This window comes from Macaca thibetana, chromosome 9 (assembly GCF_024542745.1).
Source record: "Macaca thibetana thibetana isolate TM-01 chromosome 9, ASM2454274v1, whole genome shotgun sequence".
Lineage (NCBI taxonomy): Eukaryota > Metazoa > Chordata > Mammalia > Primates > Cercopithecidae > Macaca > Macaca thibetana.
Genome location: NC_065586.1, coordinates 110563298 through 110583757, shown reverse-complemented (window position 1 = coordinate 110583757; position 20460 = coordinate 110563298). Strand labels below are relative to the sequence as shown.

Below are 20460 nucleotides of genomic sequence, written 5' to 3'. Positions count from 1 at the left end.
ATAATTTCCTGGGTTTTTTTTTTTTTTTTTGAGACAGAGTCTCACTCTGTCACCCAGGCTGGGGCACAGTGGCGCGATCTTGGCTCACTGCAACCTCTGCCTCCTGGGTTCCAGCAATTCTCCTGTCTCAGCCTCCCAAGTAGCTGGGATTACAGGTGCACACCACCACGCTTGGCTAATTTATGTATTTTTAGTAGAGACAGAGACAGGGTTTCTCCATGTTAGGCAGACTGGTCGCAAACTCCCGACCTCAGGTGATCCACCTAGCTTGGCCTCCCAAAGTGCTGAGATTACAAGCATTAGCCACTATGCCTGGCCCGTATGTCATAATTTCTTAATTGTGCCCCAATTTGTTGAACATGTAACGCAAATTTTTGCCTTTATGAATAGTGGTACTATAAAAGTATTTGAATAAATTATTCCTCCTTTAAAAGGGCATTTTAAATTATTTTCTTGGAATATGTTTCCCAAGATGAGAAGTAAAATACCGACTTTATGGCAGTCATCAACTTGTTATTCAGGAGAATTTACTTAAAATGTCACCAGATCAATGTTCTAGACGGTATAGGTAGGTTGGTGGTCAGAACAAAGGATGAGATTAGTGTCAGGAGGCTGGTTTTGAAGCAGGCTGTGCCCATACCAGTCACACGCCTACACACAGGGCTCTTACCTGCTTGAAACCATGTTTCTACATTAGTGGGGGGAGGGGGAGGGAGGTGATAGTATGTGATCTACCTTTTCTTCTTGTTATGCAGATCTGGTAGGTATGTGAACATACTTATGAAACTGAAAAGTACAATGTCAGCATGGTCATTGGAATTATTATCTTTTGTCCCATAGCCCTATCTCTATTAAGGTTTATATGTTTTCATCTTTAAAAAAAATTTTTTTTAAGAAACAGAGTCTCACTCTATCATCCAGTCTGGAGTACACTGGCACAATCATAGTTTACTGCAGCCTGAACTCCTGAGTAGCTGGGCTGCAGGCATGTGCCACCATACCTGGCTAATTTTTTATAATTTTTTGTAAAGACAAGGTCTCGTTATGTTGCCCAGGCTGTTCTCGAACTCCTGGCTTCAAGCCATCCTCCCACCTTGGCCTCCCAAAGTGCTAGGATCACAGGTGTGAGCCACCACACTTGGCTCTTAAAATTTTGTAATAAGCCCAAGTACTGCAGATTTTGAGCACAATGTATTAGCCACAGAATGCTCATTTGCATATAAAATACCTGTAAATTTTGCACATAAAAATAAGTGCATATATTAATCAAATATATATAAACAAGTAGACATGATGGTTCCTTGGCAATGTTTGTGAAACATGGTTCCTACTGAGGAATGGTGACGGCCTGAATGTGTCGAACTTTGTTTCCAGGGGTACCAGGATGTTCGGGATCGGATGATCCATCGGTCCACGAGCCAGGGCTCCATCAGCTCTCCTGTGTACAGCCGCCACAGCTACACTCCCACCACGTCGCGCTCTCCCCAGCACTTCCACAGACCTGGTAAGGGTGGCTGTTCCTGGGATTCACTCTATATAACAAACTGTATTTCTGTGATTTTTTCCCCCTACTATTGATAGCACATTGAAAAACCGATGACTAAACATTTCCATCCCTCTCCTTAGCAAAATGAAAACTGATATCCAACTATATTTTATGCTGTACCTTTTCTTGAAACATCAGTCATCCTATGGCTGTGTACATTTTGATTTATTAATTACATTTTGACAGTGAGCTACTAGAAGCAAGGGTTTTTTAAAAAAAATAGGATTAATGAAAATATCTTCACTTTGAGACTTAAAATGGAGATCTCTCAAAGAAAATATTTTGATGTGCTTTCTAGGCATACCAACATCACCTAAAATTCAGTATTAGCCGTTTTTAACAGATGTATTATGCTTCCCTTATCTAGGCACGTGGTGTTAGTAAGTATGCTTGGTTAAGTACCTTCTAGAAAGAGGACTCAGGGCTGTTCTTGATCACTTTTAAGATCCTTTCCAACCCTAAGATTTTCAATCAGACTTAGAAAATATAAAATCATTTCCAACCCTAAGATTTTCAATCAGACTTAGGAAATATAAAATCATTTCCAACCCTAAGATTTTCAATCAGACTTAGAAAATATAAAATCATTTCCAACCCTAAGATTTTCAATCAGACTTAGAAAATATAAAATCATTTCCAACCCTAAGATTTTCAATCAGACTTAGAAAATATAAAATCATTTCCAACCCTAAGATTTTCAATCAGACTTAGGAAATATAAAATCATTTCCAACCCTAAGATTTTCCATCATACTTGGAAAACATAAAATTATTAGGCATCACTACAGTAGAGAATGCCACAAAGTAGCAGATTTTAGTGGACCTTCATCTGCAGAGAATTTAGTGTCTGTGGCTACTAGTGGGTGTCTCTTGTGTATAGTAGGAGAAGAATGGAGACCCCAGTAAAGATCCAAGATTCCCTGAGAAATAGATTCACAAGGAAGATTCTGGCCTCTAATAAAACTTAATGGTGATAGTGTGCATCTGTGAAGACTTCCTGTTAAGCTTCTTGCTTCTGGATGGGTAGATGAGAACAAACCCATATGCTACCTTTTTTTTAAATAAATTGTACAAGAAATAAAACCAAAGGAATTAACAGAATGATAAAAGGCTGCAATCTTCTCTCTAAGACCCTAGATTTAATACTTGCAGATAATTCAAACTATTTGATCCTTTGATAATGTATAATTTTCTCTACACTGGTAAATATTTATGCTGTTTATTGAATTACATTAAATGAAAGTTCTCAGGAAATTTTTTTCCCTTATTTCATGGGCTACCATATTCATTTTATTCATGCCCAGGACATGGGTCTTGATTTAAGCCCTTGTCTATTTGGGTAATAAGAAATCCTTTATGCTGGGCCAGGCGTGATGGCTTACGCCTGTTATCCCAGCACTTTAGGAGGTTGAGACAGGTGGATCACCTGATGTCAAGAGTTCAAGAACCAGCCTGACCAATATGGTGAAACCCCGTCTCTACTAAAAATACAAAAATTAGCCGGGTGTGGTGGCGTGCACCTGTAGTCCCAGCTACTTGGGAGCCTGAGACAGGAGAATTGCTTGAACCTGGGAGGCGAAGGTTGCAGTGAGCTGAGGTCGCGCCACTGCACTCCAACCTGGGTGATAGAGCAAGACTCTGTCTCAAAAAAAAAAAAAAAAAAAAAATCCTTTATGCTGCCACCCTGCTCATGTGCATGTGCTGAGGTCACTGAGACCCCAGCCATGGAGTTACCAGAGTGGCGTGGGGTTATAGGGGCATTGTTGTTCCAGAGATCCCTGAATAGTGAGGGGAGTGGTCAGTCAACACTTCTTCCCCCAAAAGCTCATGTCCTTATTGAGAAAGTTTCCATCTGTTCCAATTATGGTTCTGATGCCAATAGACTTTAGAACCTTCTCCTTCTCCTTCTTTCCTTTCACAGTATATTACATGTATGCCTGATGCCACTCGTTAGGCTTTATAGTTATTATTTTGAGGTCTGCCCTTCTCAAGTGGAGCTGGAGGAATTCTGATAGCATACTTGTGATCCATACAGAACACCCCAGAGAGTCCACTCCACAAGTTCTAGATGCCAGATGATGATTTAAAACCCCCTCAGTCTGGGTTGAAGTTGAATGGTCCATTCTTCCTGAGATAACTGAGTTTCCAGCCTCCAGTACTCCTGCTGAAGTTCTCGGGATCATATAGACCTCTTTGCCACACAGGGAACACAAACAGGTTTTCCTTCTATGTAGGCAAAATAAAATTCAACTTACAGTGGGATAAGTTTGCTTAAGAAAAAAAAAAAAAAACCTGACCCTTACATACAAATACAATGATTGTCATTTTTTTAATAAGCATTTCAGAGGGTTCTGTTTTGTCAGGTGCTTTTTAAAAACAGCTGTTGTTGAATCTAAATGATGTGTCTGCTACTGGCTGAACAGAGACCATCCAGGTGACCATTTCTTCTCACCAAAGCCATTTATTCTCAGAGAGTGACTCTGTACCCGCCTGAACCTCTTTGCACTCTCCCCCACTTTGCCTCAGCCTTAGCAGGTGCATTCTTAACCCTTTCTCCTTCCTCCCTTTTCAGCCTCCTGATTAACGTTCTTTATTTTGTTTTCCCTTGGAACGATGGCACCTTCCCTGCTCCTGTGTTAATTTCTGTTCTTCTTTTCTGTTTCCACCGTGCCCTGCCCCTGACTCCTTGCTGCACAGAGCTTTTGTCTCCTGGTGTGCAGAGGTTGTCGTACCTGCGCACCAGCAGCCTCAGCCCCACCCACAGCGACTCCCGCCCCAACCCCCCTTTCCGACACCACTTCATTCCCCATATCAAAGGTAAGGAGGCAGGTTTCTCCAGGCAGCACCCTGCATAGTGGAGATTTATTAGCACCCTGGGAAGGCTAATAAGGTGTATCTCCAAGAGTTAGTGCCGAGCTTTTGAGCTCTCAGCATGCCTGCGTGTGTCATGACTATACCCAATAGTTGTCTTAGAATGGGCATAGCGTCTCTCGTTGGGAGAAATATGTCACTTCTAAGGGCTCTAGATGAAGAAGCAGGAAGTATGTTTAAGACCATAAAATTTATTATCCACTGCTTTGAAAAAAGAAAAATATATATATATATATTATTATTTTGTTTTTGGATGTATTGAAACAAAATATAATATATATAATTGGAATATTTTCCTGGGTTCAGTACGTAACAGGTCACAGCAAAACACAACAGTGTTTAGTAACAGATATACAAAAGTTGTCTTACAGGTGATAAACTATAACCATATTAACATGTTTGGGCAGCATTAAAAGATCTATGGCAACATCAGTGTTTCTCCTTGAGCTGACTCAGAGCAGTCGTCTTTTGATTTGTCCTAACTCCCACATGATGGAGAAGAGAGGCTTTGCCTTCTGTTTTCTGTTCCTGCCTCACATGTCTGCCCCATCCCTTCATTTTCATCATTGTCGGCAATGCTTCTGCAGCCATCCTCAGTTGGGACTGTCCACACTGGGGGAGCCGAGAGCCCTGACGAGGCTATGAAGGGGTCATAATTTAAAATTAAGTAGGAGTTCCTGGAATGGTGCGAACTTGATTTGAACCAAATTAACCAACAGTAATAGCTGAAGGATGGAGGAGGAGGCAAGCACAGATGTTATCACGGGTCTTAAAACAGTCCTAAAGGACTCTTAACCATGTGCTGCTCTGCGTGTCATATCTCTGATGCTTCCGTTGAGGAGCTTGTTCTGGTTTACTGAATTTTCGTTGTCAGTCTACCCAAGCTTTTTCTTTGTGCTCACTTGGTTGTTGAGTGGCTGAATCCTAAAAGGTACATGTACTGTACTTATCATTATGCAGTGATGCTAATTTCAGCATTCTCTGTGTTTTGAAAATAACATTGCTCATTGAAGCAATCGTGCTTATCAAAGACACACGTGCCTGGAGTTAAGGCACACGTGCCATTTGCCATTAGCAAATTTTTTGATAGGTACAACACTCTCTAAAACTCTTGACAGATTATTTTACTTAATTTTTTTTAAATTTTTTTTATTTTTTTGACACAGAGTCTTGCTGTGTCACCCAGGCTGGAGTACAATGGTGCAAACTTGGCTCACTGCAACCTCCGCCTCCCAGGCTCAAGCGATTCTTATGCCGCAGCCTCCTGAGTAGCTGGGATTACAGGTGTGCACCACCACACCCAGCTAATTTTTGTATTTTTGGTAGAGATGGAGTTTGGCTATGTTGGCCAGGCTGGTCTCAAACTCCTGGCCTCAAGTGATCCACCTGCCTTGACCTCCTAACGTGTGGGATTACAGGTGTGAGTTATGCTCAGCCAACAGATTATTTTAAATAATGAGTGCTAGTTAGTATTTTTGGGGAAAATTTTTATTTATAAAATGTCAAGATGATACTTTAGAGAATGTTTATAAAATCATAAAGAAATTATGCTGTTTTTTTTTTTCTTAAAAAAAAAAAACCCTTCAGTTGTATATTTTAAAGAGACTTTACTATAGCAGCCATTAGTCAAATTAAGATTTTGGTTATTTCTACTGAGGTGGGCAAATTGCTTGAGCCCAGGAGTTCAAGACCAGCTTGGGCAACATGGCAAAACCCTGTCTCTACCAAAAACATGAAAACAAAATTAGCTGGGCTTGGTAGTGCATGCCTGTAGTCCCAGCTATGCAGAGGTTGAAGCAGGATTGCTTGAGCCCAGGAGGTGGAGGATGCAGTGAGCCGAGATCGAGCCACTGCACTCCTGCCTGGGTGACACAGCAAAACCCTGTCTCAAAAAAAAAAAAAAAAAAAGAAAGAAAGAAAAAAAGATTTTGGTTATCTCTGATATTTAAGAAAAAATACATTATTGATTCATTAAAATGTAAACTTCCTCACTTGGCTATTATATGTTTCAACTTTTAGAGAGAGACTTTTTGTAGAAAGAAAAGTATCACAGGCCCTATAAAGTTACACAGTTTGTACAAATAACACAGCACAAAGTGTCAATAGCTGGTCAGTGACTAACACTACCCCATGTCCATGAGTAGCCATGTGGACAGTTGAAAAGCCCATGGACACTGGAATCTTGGGTTCAGATATCTCCGTTACTTGCTAGCTGTGTGACCTTGGGCTGCTTATTTATCTATCCTGTTGAGTGTCACTTGCCTCCTCTATAAATCAGGAACAATGAGACTCCTACATCACCAGGTGAAGTATCTTGGTGTGGAGCGCACCCACCTTGGTCAGTGTGGTGCTCTTAAATTGTTTTTTTTTTGTTATTTTGGAGACAGAGTCTCACTCTGTTGCCCAGGTTTGCATGCAGTGGCACGATCTCAGCTCACTGCAGCCTCCGCCTCCCGGCTTCAAGCAATTCTCCTGCCTCAGTCTCCTGAGTAGCTGGGATTACAGGCATGCGCCACCATGCCCGGCTAATTTTTGTATTTTTAGTTTCACTATGTTGGCCAGGCTGGCCTCAAACACCTGACCTCAAGTGATCTGGCCATCTCAGCCTCCCAAAGTGCTGGGATTACAGAATTGAGCCACCGTGCCTGATTTTAAATGGTTTTTGATGCCATCATTCTGTTCACTTTTCACAGCATTCTTGGGAAATGGACTCAGTGAGGAGACCAAATATGGAGGCCCTGGCTAAGTAACTGTCCAGGGGCTCACCTCTAGGACGTGGCAGTGCCTGGACTAGACCCAGGCCCCCTCCTCCCCAGGAACGCTCCTTCATATGAGGGCCATGCGTTTCAGTATAAATATGTGTGAAGATAATTTTTAAAGCACACTTTTATTTTTCATCCCTTTTAGCCAGAAAATTGCATTCTTATTGAGTCTTAGACCAAGAATTATCCTCAGTCATTTAGATCATAAAATTAAGAAATATTTACTTTTCCGTAGAAATATTAAATGATTATAAAAATTATGGCACCCCTATGTTCCTAAATGGTGCTTTTTTTATTTTATTTATTTTTTTTTTTGAGACGGAGTCTCGCTCTGTCGCCCAGGCTGGAGTGCAGTGGCATGTGATCTCGGCTCACTGCAAGCTCCGCCTCCCGGGTTCACGCCATTCTCCCGCCTCAGCCTCCCAAGTAGCTGAGACTACAGGCGCCCGCCACCACGCCCGGCTAGTTTTTTGTATTTTTAGTAGAGACGGGGTTTCACCATGTTAGCCAGGATAGTCTCGATCTCCTGACCTCGTGATCCACCCGCCTCGGCCTCCCAAAGTGCTGGGATTACAGGCTTGAGCCACCGCGCCCGGCCCTAAATGGTGCTTTATTAAAAATGTAAGGCCGGGCGCGGTGGCTCAAGCCTGTAATCCCAGCACTTTGGGAGGCCGAGACGGGCGGATCACGAGGTCAGGAGATCGAGACCATCCTGGCTAACACGGTAAAACCCCGTCTCTACTAAAAAATACAAAAACCTAGCCTGGCGACGTGGCGGGCGCCTGTAGTCCCAGCTACTCGGGAGGCTGAGGCAGGAGAATGGCGTAAACCTGGGAGGCGGAGCTTGCAGTGAGCGGAGATCGTGCCATTGCACTCCAGCCTGGGCGGCAGAGAGAGACTCTGTCTCCAAAAAAAAAAAAAAAAAAAAAAAAAAAAAAAGTAAATATACATTCTTTTCTGTTTTCAGTCTGCATTTGAAGTTTTTGACACCGTCAGATATTCTGGATTTAAATGATAAAAAGCGTTAGGCCAAAAGGAATTAGTGACCCTGAACTTAAAAACATCTAATAATCTCTCTCCCCTTGTCTTTTTACTAGACATGTGCCTATAGTTTGTTCATATGAAATAGTCTTTATGCTTCAGATGCAAAGTATAATGTACATAACAGTATATACTTAGTTTTTCAATCATAGATACATGGTGGAGATTTTGTACATTAAAGATATTGCTTTAAAAGCCTAGTGTATTTGGCTAAATGCCGATTCTCCAAGGAATTACATCTTAGTTATTTTGAAACACATGTGTCCTTTTACATGGAAGACCTCTCCGGCACTTAGAAATTTCAGAATAGGGGAAACCTAGAGCCATTGAGTAACATATCCAAGATATCTTTGAGATAAGTCAATGTCATCCAGGGTTTTTTGTGGCCCTTCATTGACTTTTATCTTGGAGCTTGTCTTGGAGCTTGAGGGAGTTTTTCTTGTTTGTTTGTTTTGTTTTGTTTTTAATGGATGTAAGCTGGGAGCTTGACCTAAGGTCGGATGTCCATCTCGGAGGCAGGGGGCGCCATTTGCCACTCTGGCAGCCAGAAGCCCAGCCTTCCATTGCCCAAGTCCACTTCCTGGTCCTTGTTTCTGCAGTGTGTGACCCAGGCCTGGGCTCACTGAGCTGAGGATGCCTGCATGATTGTAAAGCTGAGATGCACGGCACAGACTGTTTCTCTGCTTCACTGGCTTCCCCATTCATTTTCCATAACATCCATTGTTGGTTGGGTGTATCTTTATTTCTGTCCTCCAAACTTCCTTGTAGCCTCATTCTATCTTAGTATATCTTTGGGCCATTTGGACAACCTTATGCCTAGAGATTTGGAAAAACCATTTTCACTTTGTTTCGGGCTCTGTTTGTGAAGTGTCTGCTAAGTTTCTCTTCCTTCCCCTTTGAAATACTGCTAGACATGACATTCTGTGTCCATGAAGTATAAATTGGATTTCTGAGCAGGAGGGGTATATATATTAAATCTCTTTGAAAGGAATCTTTCCTCTTTTGCTATAAATACGAGTTGCCATGATGTAAATATATATTTGACACTTGCTGAAGGAAACTGTAACTCTTATTGACGCTTTAGACAAGAACCGGCAATCTTAAAACTGTCACAAAATTCTGGATGCTGCCAACTTATCTTAAGGCTCCCTCAAGATGTTCATTTATATTTGGGGATGTAAGCACTCTGAGTCCAGAAAGCTAGGCAGTGCTCCAACAGGTCCCCACAGCAGAATCGCACACCCCCATCTCTATTCACTTGTCTTAGAATTAGTCACTCGGGCTCTCATGGTGCCAAAAAGAAGAATGAAAGTGGAGACAGGCATTTAAATTTGTTAAGTACAGTGAGAGTCCTGTAAGTGAATGCGCCCCCGAGGTCTAAAAAATTGGCTTACTAGGGTAATAGGAAAGGAGGTAAAACTGAAGGCCAAGAAATAGAAATAGAAACATAAATAGAAATATAGTAGCTTGTCACTACAATAGATACAGAACACTAGCAACTTAGGGTGGCCCAATCTGAGGACTTAAAGGAACAAAATAGCCATGAGTGTGAGATATATATATATATACTATTGTATTATACACAGATACACACACACACACACACACACACACATACACACACACAGTAGTTTTGTTTTTTGTTTTGAGACAGAATCTCACTTTGTTGCCCCGGTTGGAATGCAGTGCTGCGATTTCAGCTCACTGCAATCTCTACCTCCCAGGTTCAAACAATTCTCCTGCCATAGCCTCCTGAGTAGCTGGGATTACAGGTGCCTGCCATCAACACCCGGCTAATTTCTGTATTTTTAGAAGAGACAGGGTTTCACCATGTGGGCCAGGCTGGTCTCAAACTCCTGACCTCAAGTAATTCACCCGCCTCAGCCTCCCAAAGTGCAGGGATTTCAGGTATAAGCCATCATGCCCGACCTATTATTTTTAAACAGTATCTTATTCTGGGTTGATAGATGATGACAATGATGGTGATAATAATGATATCTTCCAAATATGAGATTTCATCTGGTATGTCACAGATTGCTTTGTCTAAGTAAGGAACTATGCACAGATGACCTCTTAGGGCCCCCATCAGTTATTTCCTGCCGGGGTTGGGTTCAAAGTTTTATCATTTAAATAGGGAGTTGGCCAGGTGCAGTGGCTCATGCCTGTAATCCCAGTATTTTGGGAGGCCAAGGCAGACAGATCACTTGAGGTCAGGAGTTTGAGACCAGCCTGGCCAACATGATGAAACCCTGTCTCTACTAAAAATACAAAAATTAGTTGGGTGTGGTGGCACATGCCTATAATCCCAGCTACTTGGGAGGCTGAGGCAGGAGAATTGCTTGAACCTGGGAAGCAGAGGTTGCAATGAGCCGAGATCGCACCACTGCACTACAGCCTGGGCAACAGAGCAAGACTCTGTCTCAAAAAAATAAAAATAAAAATAAGGTGTTTAATTTAGAAAAGGGAAAGAGGCCTCTTCTTGAGAATTTTCCTTTTTGTTTAGAAATGCCCAAAATTTGTCATGCCTTTGGTATTTCAAGGGCTAAGAATTTGGTACCTAGAAACATTATCTATTCCAAAAACTTATTCCCCAGTGAGCGGTTGTGGTATGTGGAAAGCACATTCTGCAGAATTGCTGAGATGGGTGTGTCACTGGGTCTCCCTCTACCTGATTTTTAAAAATGCTTTGTGGGAAGTTTTAAATGATTATAGTTAAATCTACTTATAAAATTTGAACATACTAGTGTTTTTTTTTTTTTTTTTTTTCAAACAACTAGAGAGGTGAATGTTTGCTGAAGCCATCCAGCCTAATATAGAACCACACCCAACTGGTGACAGCATTCAGCCAGAAGCCACTCCTTGGGAATTCAGACAGCTACTCCATAACCTCTGAGAGGCTTTGATCATATTCAAGAAGTGAGGGGCTTCTAGAGGCACTGGCCACCAGAGGGTCTTGTTAATAGAAAGATTTTAATCCCTGGACAAATGTCTAATTCTAATAACCTTAAAGTTTGTGTCCTGCATATGCAGATATTTTTGTGCGTGCGTGACACGGGCTAATAATGATAAAAACTGATTTAATGGGGGTTCATTTGATTGTGTATTATAACCAAAACCTATGAGAACTTTCCTGGAAACATCTGATTTTCTACAAGGACAGTGGAGGTCGATGTGAAAGAATAAAAGCACGCAGCAGTGTGGTTCAGAAGCAGTAGCAAAAGTTGAGACCCGGTGTACCTTCTATCGAGAAAAGACCATAAGAATGATTCTGTTTTTCAGTTATGGATTACCCTTGTTAATAATTTCTAATGTTCATAGGATTAAATCATTTTTCTTCAGTGAAACGATTAAATTGGAGCTGTCAAGGATTGGCTGTAATGGGGAAGTTATAAAAGGGGTGATCCCGGTGCTGTATACAGTAGGTCTTTACTTATCATCATCAGTAGGTTCTTGGAGACTGTGATTTAAGAGAATTGATATATTAAAATAAGAGTCTAGTTTTTCCCCTCATCAATGTTGTGATGAAACTAGGTTGAAATAAACAACGTTCTTCAAGGACCTGCTGTATGTTATTTTGCTTAAAATTGCAGTTTCCAATAACCTATTGATGTTAAGTGAGGACTTCACTACACTAGCATCTAGCTTCCTTTAATTTAGAGATTAGAGAAAATTGATGGTGAATCTTGCCATGGTGCTTGCTAAATTAGGCCAATAAATAGCTGTGGAGGTAATTAATTGGCCTCCTTCAATCATTCATTCACAGACATTTATTAAGCACTTACGCCTGGCCAGGCGATACACTGAGCACTGATGACGATAAATGAGACCGAGTTTTAATTCAGCAACAGGTTTAAAACACTATTTCCTTCTAAATGCAAATCAAAATCTTCCTTCCCCTGTTTTCCTCTGTGTTTTTTATACTCATTTTTTCCTGATGTGAACTAGTTATTTCTCTTTAGAAGAGGGTTAAATGAGATAACATTTTTATAAATTAGCTTAATAGGTCAATTGTAAGGGATGATATTTCACAATTTTGGGGAACTAATATATGACTTAAATAATAAAGTCAACATTATAACATATTTGGGGCTGGATGCTAAACCGACTCTTGAGAAGAAAAAACAGAAGTTTCAGAACACCAATAACCAAAAGCCAGGAATGTAAATTTGACTCAGTAACAGACACAGATCCCATATTTGGAATATCTTACTGCCCATTTAGTGTAGATCTATACTCTGGTTACTTAAAAATGTATATGCTGAGACATTAAAATTCTCTTTTTTTTTTTTTTGAGACAGAGTCTCGCTCTGTCGCCCAGGCTGGAGTGCAGTGGCTGGATCTCAGCTCACTGCAAGCTCCACCTCCCGGATTTACGCCATTCTCCTGCCTCAGCCTCCCGAGTAGCTGGGACTACAGGCGCCCGCCACCGTGCCCGGCTAGTTTTTGCATTTTTTAGTAGAGACGGGGTTTCACTATGTAAGCCAGGATGGTCTCGATCTCCTGACCTCGTGATCCGCCCGTCTCGGCCTCCCAAAGTGCTGGGATTACAGGCGTGAGCCACCGCGCCCAGCCAACATTAAAATTCTCTTAAATGTATTTTAGAACTCTAAAAATTGACACCTTTCACACTTGACTGGATAGATTTAGAAAAATTTGCCCTGAAGCAACTGGCCAGAGCTCTATTTTCTGATGATCTATGATTTATTTAAAATTATTAGTGTTAATAGATAAATAAATTGAACTTTATCAAAATTTTTAAACTTTTGTGTTTCAAAGAATTCCACCAAAAAAGTGAAACGACAGCCTATAGACTGGGAGAAAAATCTTTGCAAATTCATATTATTTCTGATAAGAGACCCGTATCCAGAATATATAAAAAGCTCTTACAACTCAATAGTAAAACGCAATTACCACTACTAATTTATTGAGCTTTAATAGTCCTACATCTTCTGGTGTCTTCCTGAGACAAATGTTTGCCCAGACATAGGGTAGGAGGACAATTTAGGCCAGTTGAAAATCTCTTTCTAATTTTGCACAAGCTGAATCAGTTCATCCCGGCCATTCTCCTGGTCAGAAGGGAGTGATGGTGGATATGGTGGCACTTAAGGCTTTTGCAGCCACCTCTTTGCTCTTTTCTGGCCTGGTCCCTGTTCTCTCCTCCAAGTGCACCATGCTGTCCAGACAAGGTGGCCAGTCCTGTTGCTCCCCCAGACCACATCCTTCTCATGACATTCTAGCCCTTTCTCATGACATTGCAGCCCTCTGGAATATGGACTTCCCACCCACCCATTCACCTGCCCGCTCACCTGGTGAGCTTACTCTTTGATGCCCAGCTCAAACCTAGCTTGAAGAATTGGTGGCACCTTCATCTGAGTGTCATAGCATTTTTCTTATACCTCAGAGTAAACAATTACATGTCATTATATGGTATTTAAGTCTGTCTCCTTAGATAGCCCCTAAGTCCCTTGAGGACAGGGAGTGTATCTCATTCATCTATTTGTCCTCAGTAGTACTCAGTGCCCAGCCATAGTAGGTGTTCAATAAATGTTTCAGTGATTGAATCATTGGCCTGGGTGGAGCCTCATCTTTGAAGTGAAAGGTGGGGAGAGGTATAAATGGTTGCGAAATACCTGGCTATACGGGTCTGACTCTATCTTGTATATTTCAAAGTGAGGAAAACAGAAACATGCTGCAATTGAAGGCACTTTGTATTCCTAAGGGGAAGGACTTGGTGACCACACAGGTTCCCAGACTTAACCTTCAGATCGGAGAAACCTCTGCTAATTGCCAGCTGCTGCCATCATGCTTGAGAGTGATTTGTATTTGGGTTTGCCTAGCCCGCTCCTTTACACGCTTGGGATTTAACCATCTGACAACTGATCCTGAATCCTGAGCAAGCAGCTTTCCATCCCTTCCAATGTCCGCTCCCTCTAATCGATTTGCTGCGAGCTCACAGCTTTCAATGCATGCCATTGGAATGACGCACCTGACCGCTAGCTGCTTCTAACCCAGCTCCACCTGAGTTCAAATCTCTGTGATGGAAAACTAAACCTGATATCACCTTTGCAAGTCAAGTTGATAAATTGAGTGTGTTTCTTTTGTTTCTCCTTTTTGATGAACCTCCTTCTGGTCTGTTGTTTTGAATTTTTATTACGCTTGCTTTGTTTTCTTTGTTTCTCTCTCCCTTCTCTCATTTTGTTTTTTCCATTCTTCTCATTGGAGGCAATGAGCCGTCCAGCGGCCGGAACTCCCCTCTCCCTTACCGGCCAGACAGCCGCCCTCTAACTCCAACTTACGCTCAGGCCCCTAAACATTTCCATGTTCCAGGTAGGAGCTGACACAGTCTGTGTCTTGGTGTCCTGTCACAGTGTAGAATGTAGCCTTGTAACCTCGTCTCGTCTCATCTCTCATGCTCTTTTAATTGGGATGCACAGTTAACAAACCCTAAATTGCAGGATCTGACCTAGGGGGCCTTTCAAAAGTTTTATGTGTTAAATGCCAGGATTACCTTAAAGGTTTATGTTTTCTCAAATAATTTTTGAAGAGTGTGGGTGATGGGTAAAAGCAGTTGAGTTGTGTTGTTTTGCTTTTTAGTAAAATTTTCATTGCACCATTTGATCATTGCCTTCTGAGGTGCCTTTCTGTGGTTTGCTGTCATTGACTAATTATAGCAATGGCAATCTAGTTATCTTCCTGTCCAAAAGATTGAACCACAGTATCACCTGAGAGAATACTTTTCTATTTCCTGTTTTTCTCTAACGTGGAGACTTTCTCCAAGGACTTTTCAGAAAGATGTAGAATTGGGTGAATTGGTTGGTCTTTCTGCAGCGCATCATAGACTAGCCACCTCCACAGCCCATGAAGATATCTTGCAATTTAGGCTTGGTGCTGCAAGCTTTGCTCTAGTAGTCACAAGCATTTGCTGTCATAATACAAATAGTAATTTGACATCAGAAACTGAAGTAATCAGAGCCCATTAATATCATATCTTAATGTTTAGAATCAGCTCACTTTGTAAGGACAGGATTAGCTGTCAGAGGTAATAATATTATATTTCTACCAGCAGTTTATTGTTTTTTGCTTTGTTTAGCTACTGAAAGTAGTTTAATAAATTACCCACTATATTAACGTAAGTGTACATATTTAGAATCTATAATCATTTTTTTTCTTTCGCTTCTCAACTTAATAAAACAGAGGAAAGTTCACTGAGCTTTATATCACTTAGTCGGGAGTGTCCTTTCTAAAAACGTTTAATTGAATCTTGAAAATTAATGTTCTATATTTGGGATTTTTCACATAAAAATGCCCCACCAAGATACAGTGCCCACGGTTCTGGGGAAACAGAAACCTTTTGAAATTTCCTGAGTATTTATAGTTAAAGCAAAATGGTTCCATAATCCAATGGGGTCTTGTAAAATATATAAATAGTGTTTCGCATCTCTTTTCTTTTTCATTCATTCATTCTTTTTTAAAAAAAATTGGCCTGTATAAATTAGGATTTGTTGAACATCCCGTCAGTACACAAGGCTAGCCTTGAACATAAAAAGTTTCTATGTCTTTTTAAAAAAAAAAAAAAAAAAAAAAAACCTTTTGATTTTTCTACATTGCTTTCCACTGTTCCACTCATTAGTTGAAAAGTAAATTGAGCCACTGGTATCTACTGGGGGCTCAATTTCTAGACAGTAGCAATTTGGGGATTTCCCCCAAACTGGTTATGTCTTTCTCACCATAAGAGTACCTCCACTGCTTGCATTTCTTCCTGTTTTAATCCCACTTTCAATGAAGTGTGTATTTGAAATAAATGGCTCATGAGTTAATCACATCTTTATATATCCTAAGATGTATTACAAAGGCTTCCATAACACTTGCATATAGTAAGCCACTCATTTCTATAATTTTTCTTCCAATAAACTCAATCTTTGTAATACAGAAATTAACCTTCTGGATTATTTTTGTTCAAGATCTTCAGTTTGATTTGCCGTTTGGTTGATCTGTTTTTCCCATCGCTGAACTGGTTCCCATAATCACACACCTTTGCTTTTCATTTCCACAGATCAAGGGATCAACATTTACCGAAAACCACCCATCTACAAACAGCATGGTAAAACCCGCTTTCCTCTGCGTAGCTTTTAAATAGCAAAGTCAGCCGAACTTCTCCTTGCTGTCCTCTGAAAGGCTTTTCCTGCTGCTGCTTTTGAGAGTAAAACTGGTGCATCCAGCATATTATGCCTTTCTGGTCTACTAAGATGTAAATATTGTGAAATTGATTTTCCTGGATGGAGAGCACTTAGCTTGATTAGAAAGCTTCTAACTTGTTTCTGAGCCCATCAAACCATGTGTCATTCCATTCCTAGAGAGGGGGAAGTACTGGTCACACAGCAACTCACAAACATCCTAGCAACACTTTTTTATATTTTGCCATCAAATATAGTCACCCTTTAAAATAATTTTGATGAGACTAATTTAAACTAGTGAAAAATCAGCCACCTAGAAAAACTAATTTGACTGAGCCTACATCAACTGGGCTGTCCAGGTCTCCGGTTTCTTATTGGGTATGAAGATGTCTGCACAGTGGAGTGGACAGGATACAAGCTAACACAGAGGTCGAGGCCCTGGTCCCACTTTCTCCCTGAATGGCTCTGTGACGTCATTTCTCTGTGCTTCAGTTTTCTCTTCTGTAAAAACCAGTTAGTTAGATCAGTTTGTCTCTGAACTTCCTGCAAACTAAGAATCACTAACGTGTATGTATAATTCAGTTTTCCTTTTTTTAACTCAGGAACTCACATGACTTTATGTAAATCACATTTTCCTCCACCGTTATTAAGTCTCTATAGATATATTGACCATAAATCTTTGTGAAAAGATATCCAAAGCTGGTCTTCAGGTGATTTCAGAAAATTCTACACAAATTGTGCCTGGAAATTTGAAGGCTGCCTTTAGAATCCAGCTGACGTACATGAGTCCTTAAGAGTTAGGATAACATGAGGCCAGGTGCAGTGGCTCACACCTGTAATCCCAGCACTGTGGGAAGCCGAGGCGAGTGGATCATTTGAGGTCAGGAGTTCGAGACCAGCCTAACCAACATGGTGAAACCCTGTCTTCTGTATTAAAAATTCAAAAAAAAATTAGCTGGGCATGGTGGCACACACCTGTAATCTCAGTCACTTGGGAGGCTGAGGCAGGAGAATCACTTGAATTCAGGAGGCAGCGATTGCAGTGAGCTGAGATCACACTACTGCACTCTCCAGCCTGGGTGACAGAACGAGAGTCTGTCGCCCCCCTCCAAAAAAAAAAAAAAAAAACAAAAAGAAAGAAAGAAAAGAAGGAAGAATTAGGATGACGTGAAAATCAAATAACATTGAAAATGCACAAGGAAAAAACTTTTAGGCCAGAATCAGGAAGACAAAGAGAAATGTATATATCATAATGGTTCTAGAGCTTTGATTTTTTTCTCATCTTTTTTTTTTTTTTTTGAGGTTTTAAACCATACGCTTGCTTTTTAAGTTTGTTAACATTGTTTTTGTTTTTGTTTTTTATGGTTTAATGTCTTTCCACACACTCATTAACATGTGAATGTTTAACTACTGACTTCACCAATTCTAATGCGTAAGTACTGTTTGAAGTCATCCTTTTGTTATTAATGTAAGAATAAAATTATCAGAGTTTGATGTGTCAACTTAGAGACTTTGAAAAATCCTATCTTTAGGTCCTCCTCTCTGAACAAAAATAATCAAATAATTAAAATTTAAGGAGATTGGATAATGTTAGATTATTTGTTTGGAAGGAGTTAGTTGACTTCTTTTCATAATATTTACTTTGACTGAAATCTTTCAGTCTGTTGTAATTAATTAAAAATAGCCCAGCCAGAGCAGTGCTTTCCAAGGGATGTTTTTGCAAAACAGCCATTCCATGCCAAAGAAATAGTTGTTATGCCCAAAACTGGTGTCTGTGCCCTGATGCATTTGAGAAGGGCTAGATTTAATTAAAGTCACATTTGTTCTTCATAATGCAGAACTTCTGAGAACTTCTTATATGCTAACATGTTTTGTCCATCTTTAAAAAGGGGATTTTGTATGTAGTGTTTTCCAAGTTAAAATGTTTTTCTCATGAGGTTAGAGATTCAGAGAAACACTGTTTAATGCCTGGCCAAGACTTTACCTCCTAAATTGGGCACAGTGGCCTGCACCCATAGTCTCAGCTACTTGGGAGGCTGAAGTGAGAGACCCACTTGGGTGCAGGAGTTAGAATCCAGCCTGCACAACATAGCAAGACCCTGTCTCCGAGGAAGGGGGAAAAGACTACCCCTTTGTACTGGGTGACCTTGGTTGAGTTATTTAAGCAAATTGAGACCCAGAAGGTTACTCAAAAAATGGAGGACTTAGAGCTGAAGATTCAAAAGGTTATTTCCAGATTTTAAATATGTAAGCCCAGAAGAAAACAGTTATTTAAGGCATTATAAATACATTTTGAAATATTTAGTGTCATCCCTGGCCAATTTGCAAAATTAGCCAGAATCAGGGACTGTCCATTTAACCTGGTTTGTTTTGCTCCATCTCTGTAGGTTAGATTTGGGGCTCTAAGCTGTGACTCCTCCTCTAAGCATAGCCATTAAGAACTTTGTGAACTAATATTGCTGTTAGTTTGGCTTTTGTTGTTTTAAAGTTGGATACCTCTCTTGTGTGCACAGACCTTTGAACAAAACAATGAGTGGGAATGGCAAACATAAGTTTCAATGCCAAATTCCTGCAAGCTGAAAGTGGATTTTCCAATTTCCATTTCTCCTAGGACTCAAGGACACATGTATGTAGTATATAAGGATTAGAATGAAGTGGACCAGACCAGATGTGGTGGCCCACGCCTGTAATCCCAGCACTTTGGGAGGCCGTGGCGGGCAGATCACCTGAGGTCAGGAGTTCGAGACCAGTCTGGCCAGGAGAAACCCTGTCTCTACTAAAAATGCAAAAATTAGCTGGGCATGGTGGTGCATGTCTTTAATCCCAGCTACTTGGGAGGCTGAGGCAGGAGAATCCCTTGAACCCGGGAGACGGAGGTTGCAGTGAGCCAAGATTGCGTCACTGCACTCCAGCCTGGGCAACAGAGTGAGACTCTGTCTCAAATAATAATAATAATAATAAATAATAAAAGAATGAACTGGACCAATATATTTGTGGCTTCTTGCCCAAAGATGCAAAGGCAGCCAACCCTCTAATGATTAACAACTGCAGTCAAGTGAGAGCATCATGCTTTCAACTTAGCTCTTTAATTTTAGATTACTAATTACTCTAGGAGAGTGTTGTCCACTGGAACTTTCTCTGAGGATGGAAATGTTCTATATCTGCACTGGCCAGGACAGTAGGCACTAATCACATGTGACTACTGAGCAATTGAAATATGGCTAGTGAAACTGAGGAGCAGAATTTTAATTGTATTAATTTTTTGTTGTTGTTTAAATAGCCTCATCTAGCTTGTGCTGGGCAGCACTCTAGAATAGGATTTTTCAGATGTAGAACATGTGTAGGATGAAGCTTTGCTTCGGACGTAAAGTAAGGAAAATGAGTTGACTTGTCAATAGGTACCTCTGAGTGACTGGGCCATGGATAATGGTAATAAACAGAACTTTCTGGAACTGAAACTTTTGCCAGAGAACAAGAAAACTATGTAAGTGGGGCTGTACCACCATTGTCTTACAGACCAATAGCTAAGCACCCCCTGATTCCCATCTAGATGCAGCTGCCTTGGCAGCCCAGAGCAAGTCCTCAGAAGAGATCATCAAGTTTTCCAAGTTCCCAGCAGCCCAGGCACCAGACCCCAGCGAGACACCAAAGATTGAGACAGACCACTGGCCTGGTCCCCCCTCATTTGCTGCCGTAGGTATGCAACTGTCACGGCTAAGTCAAAGGGACAAACTGCTAAGAGAGCTCAAGATGAGATGCTTAAAAACATGCAAGAAAATGTATCCTATCGTGAAGATTTTTAAGAAAAGTATGACCAAGAGATAGCATAGTGAAAAGAGCTAACGTGGTATTAACTTGTTGTACAAAACGCTTAAAAGTTACAAAAACACATCCACCAGAGTCTTGTTCTAACCAAACCCACTGGGATCCAGAACTGGTCTAAAACCAATGGTTTGCATGGACTCTCAGAGTTAATACTGCAAAATCAATAACTCTGTTGAACATAGTTGAGCCAAAGCCTTATAGCAAGAACATTGTTCTATATAATTAGAGTCTAGTGGGTGAAT

The 20460-nt window shown here is 40.8% G+C and overlaps 1 protein-coding gene across 23 annotated transcripts in view; it reads left to right on the top strand.

The window, feature by feature from the left end:
• Positions 1-20460, top strand: part of ABLIM1 (actin binding LIM protein 1) — a 342305-nt gene that overhangs the window by 305088 nt on the left and 16757 nt on the right. For 6 of the 23 annotated variants that reach the window (XM_050804240.1, XM_050804242.1, XM_050804236.1 and 3 more), the window contains 5 exons: positions 1375-1504; positions 4243-4362; positions 14442-14546; positions 16273-16320; positions 19944-20090. In XM_050804240.1, coding sequence (XP_050660197.1) covers positions 1375-1504; positions 4243-4362; positions 14442-14546; positions 16273-16320; positions 19944-20090 — 550 coding nt within the window. The remainder of the gene's footprint in view (positions 1-1374; positions 1505-4242; positions 4363-14441; positions 14547-16272; positions 16321-19943; positions 20091-20460) is intronic. The other 17 variants (XM_050804247.1, XM_050804244.1, XM_050804260.1 and 14 more) reach the window with 8 other exon arrangements.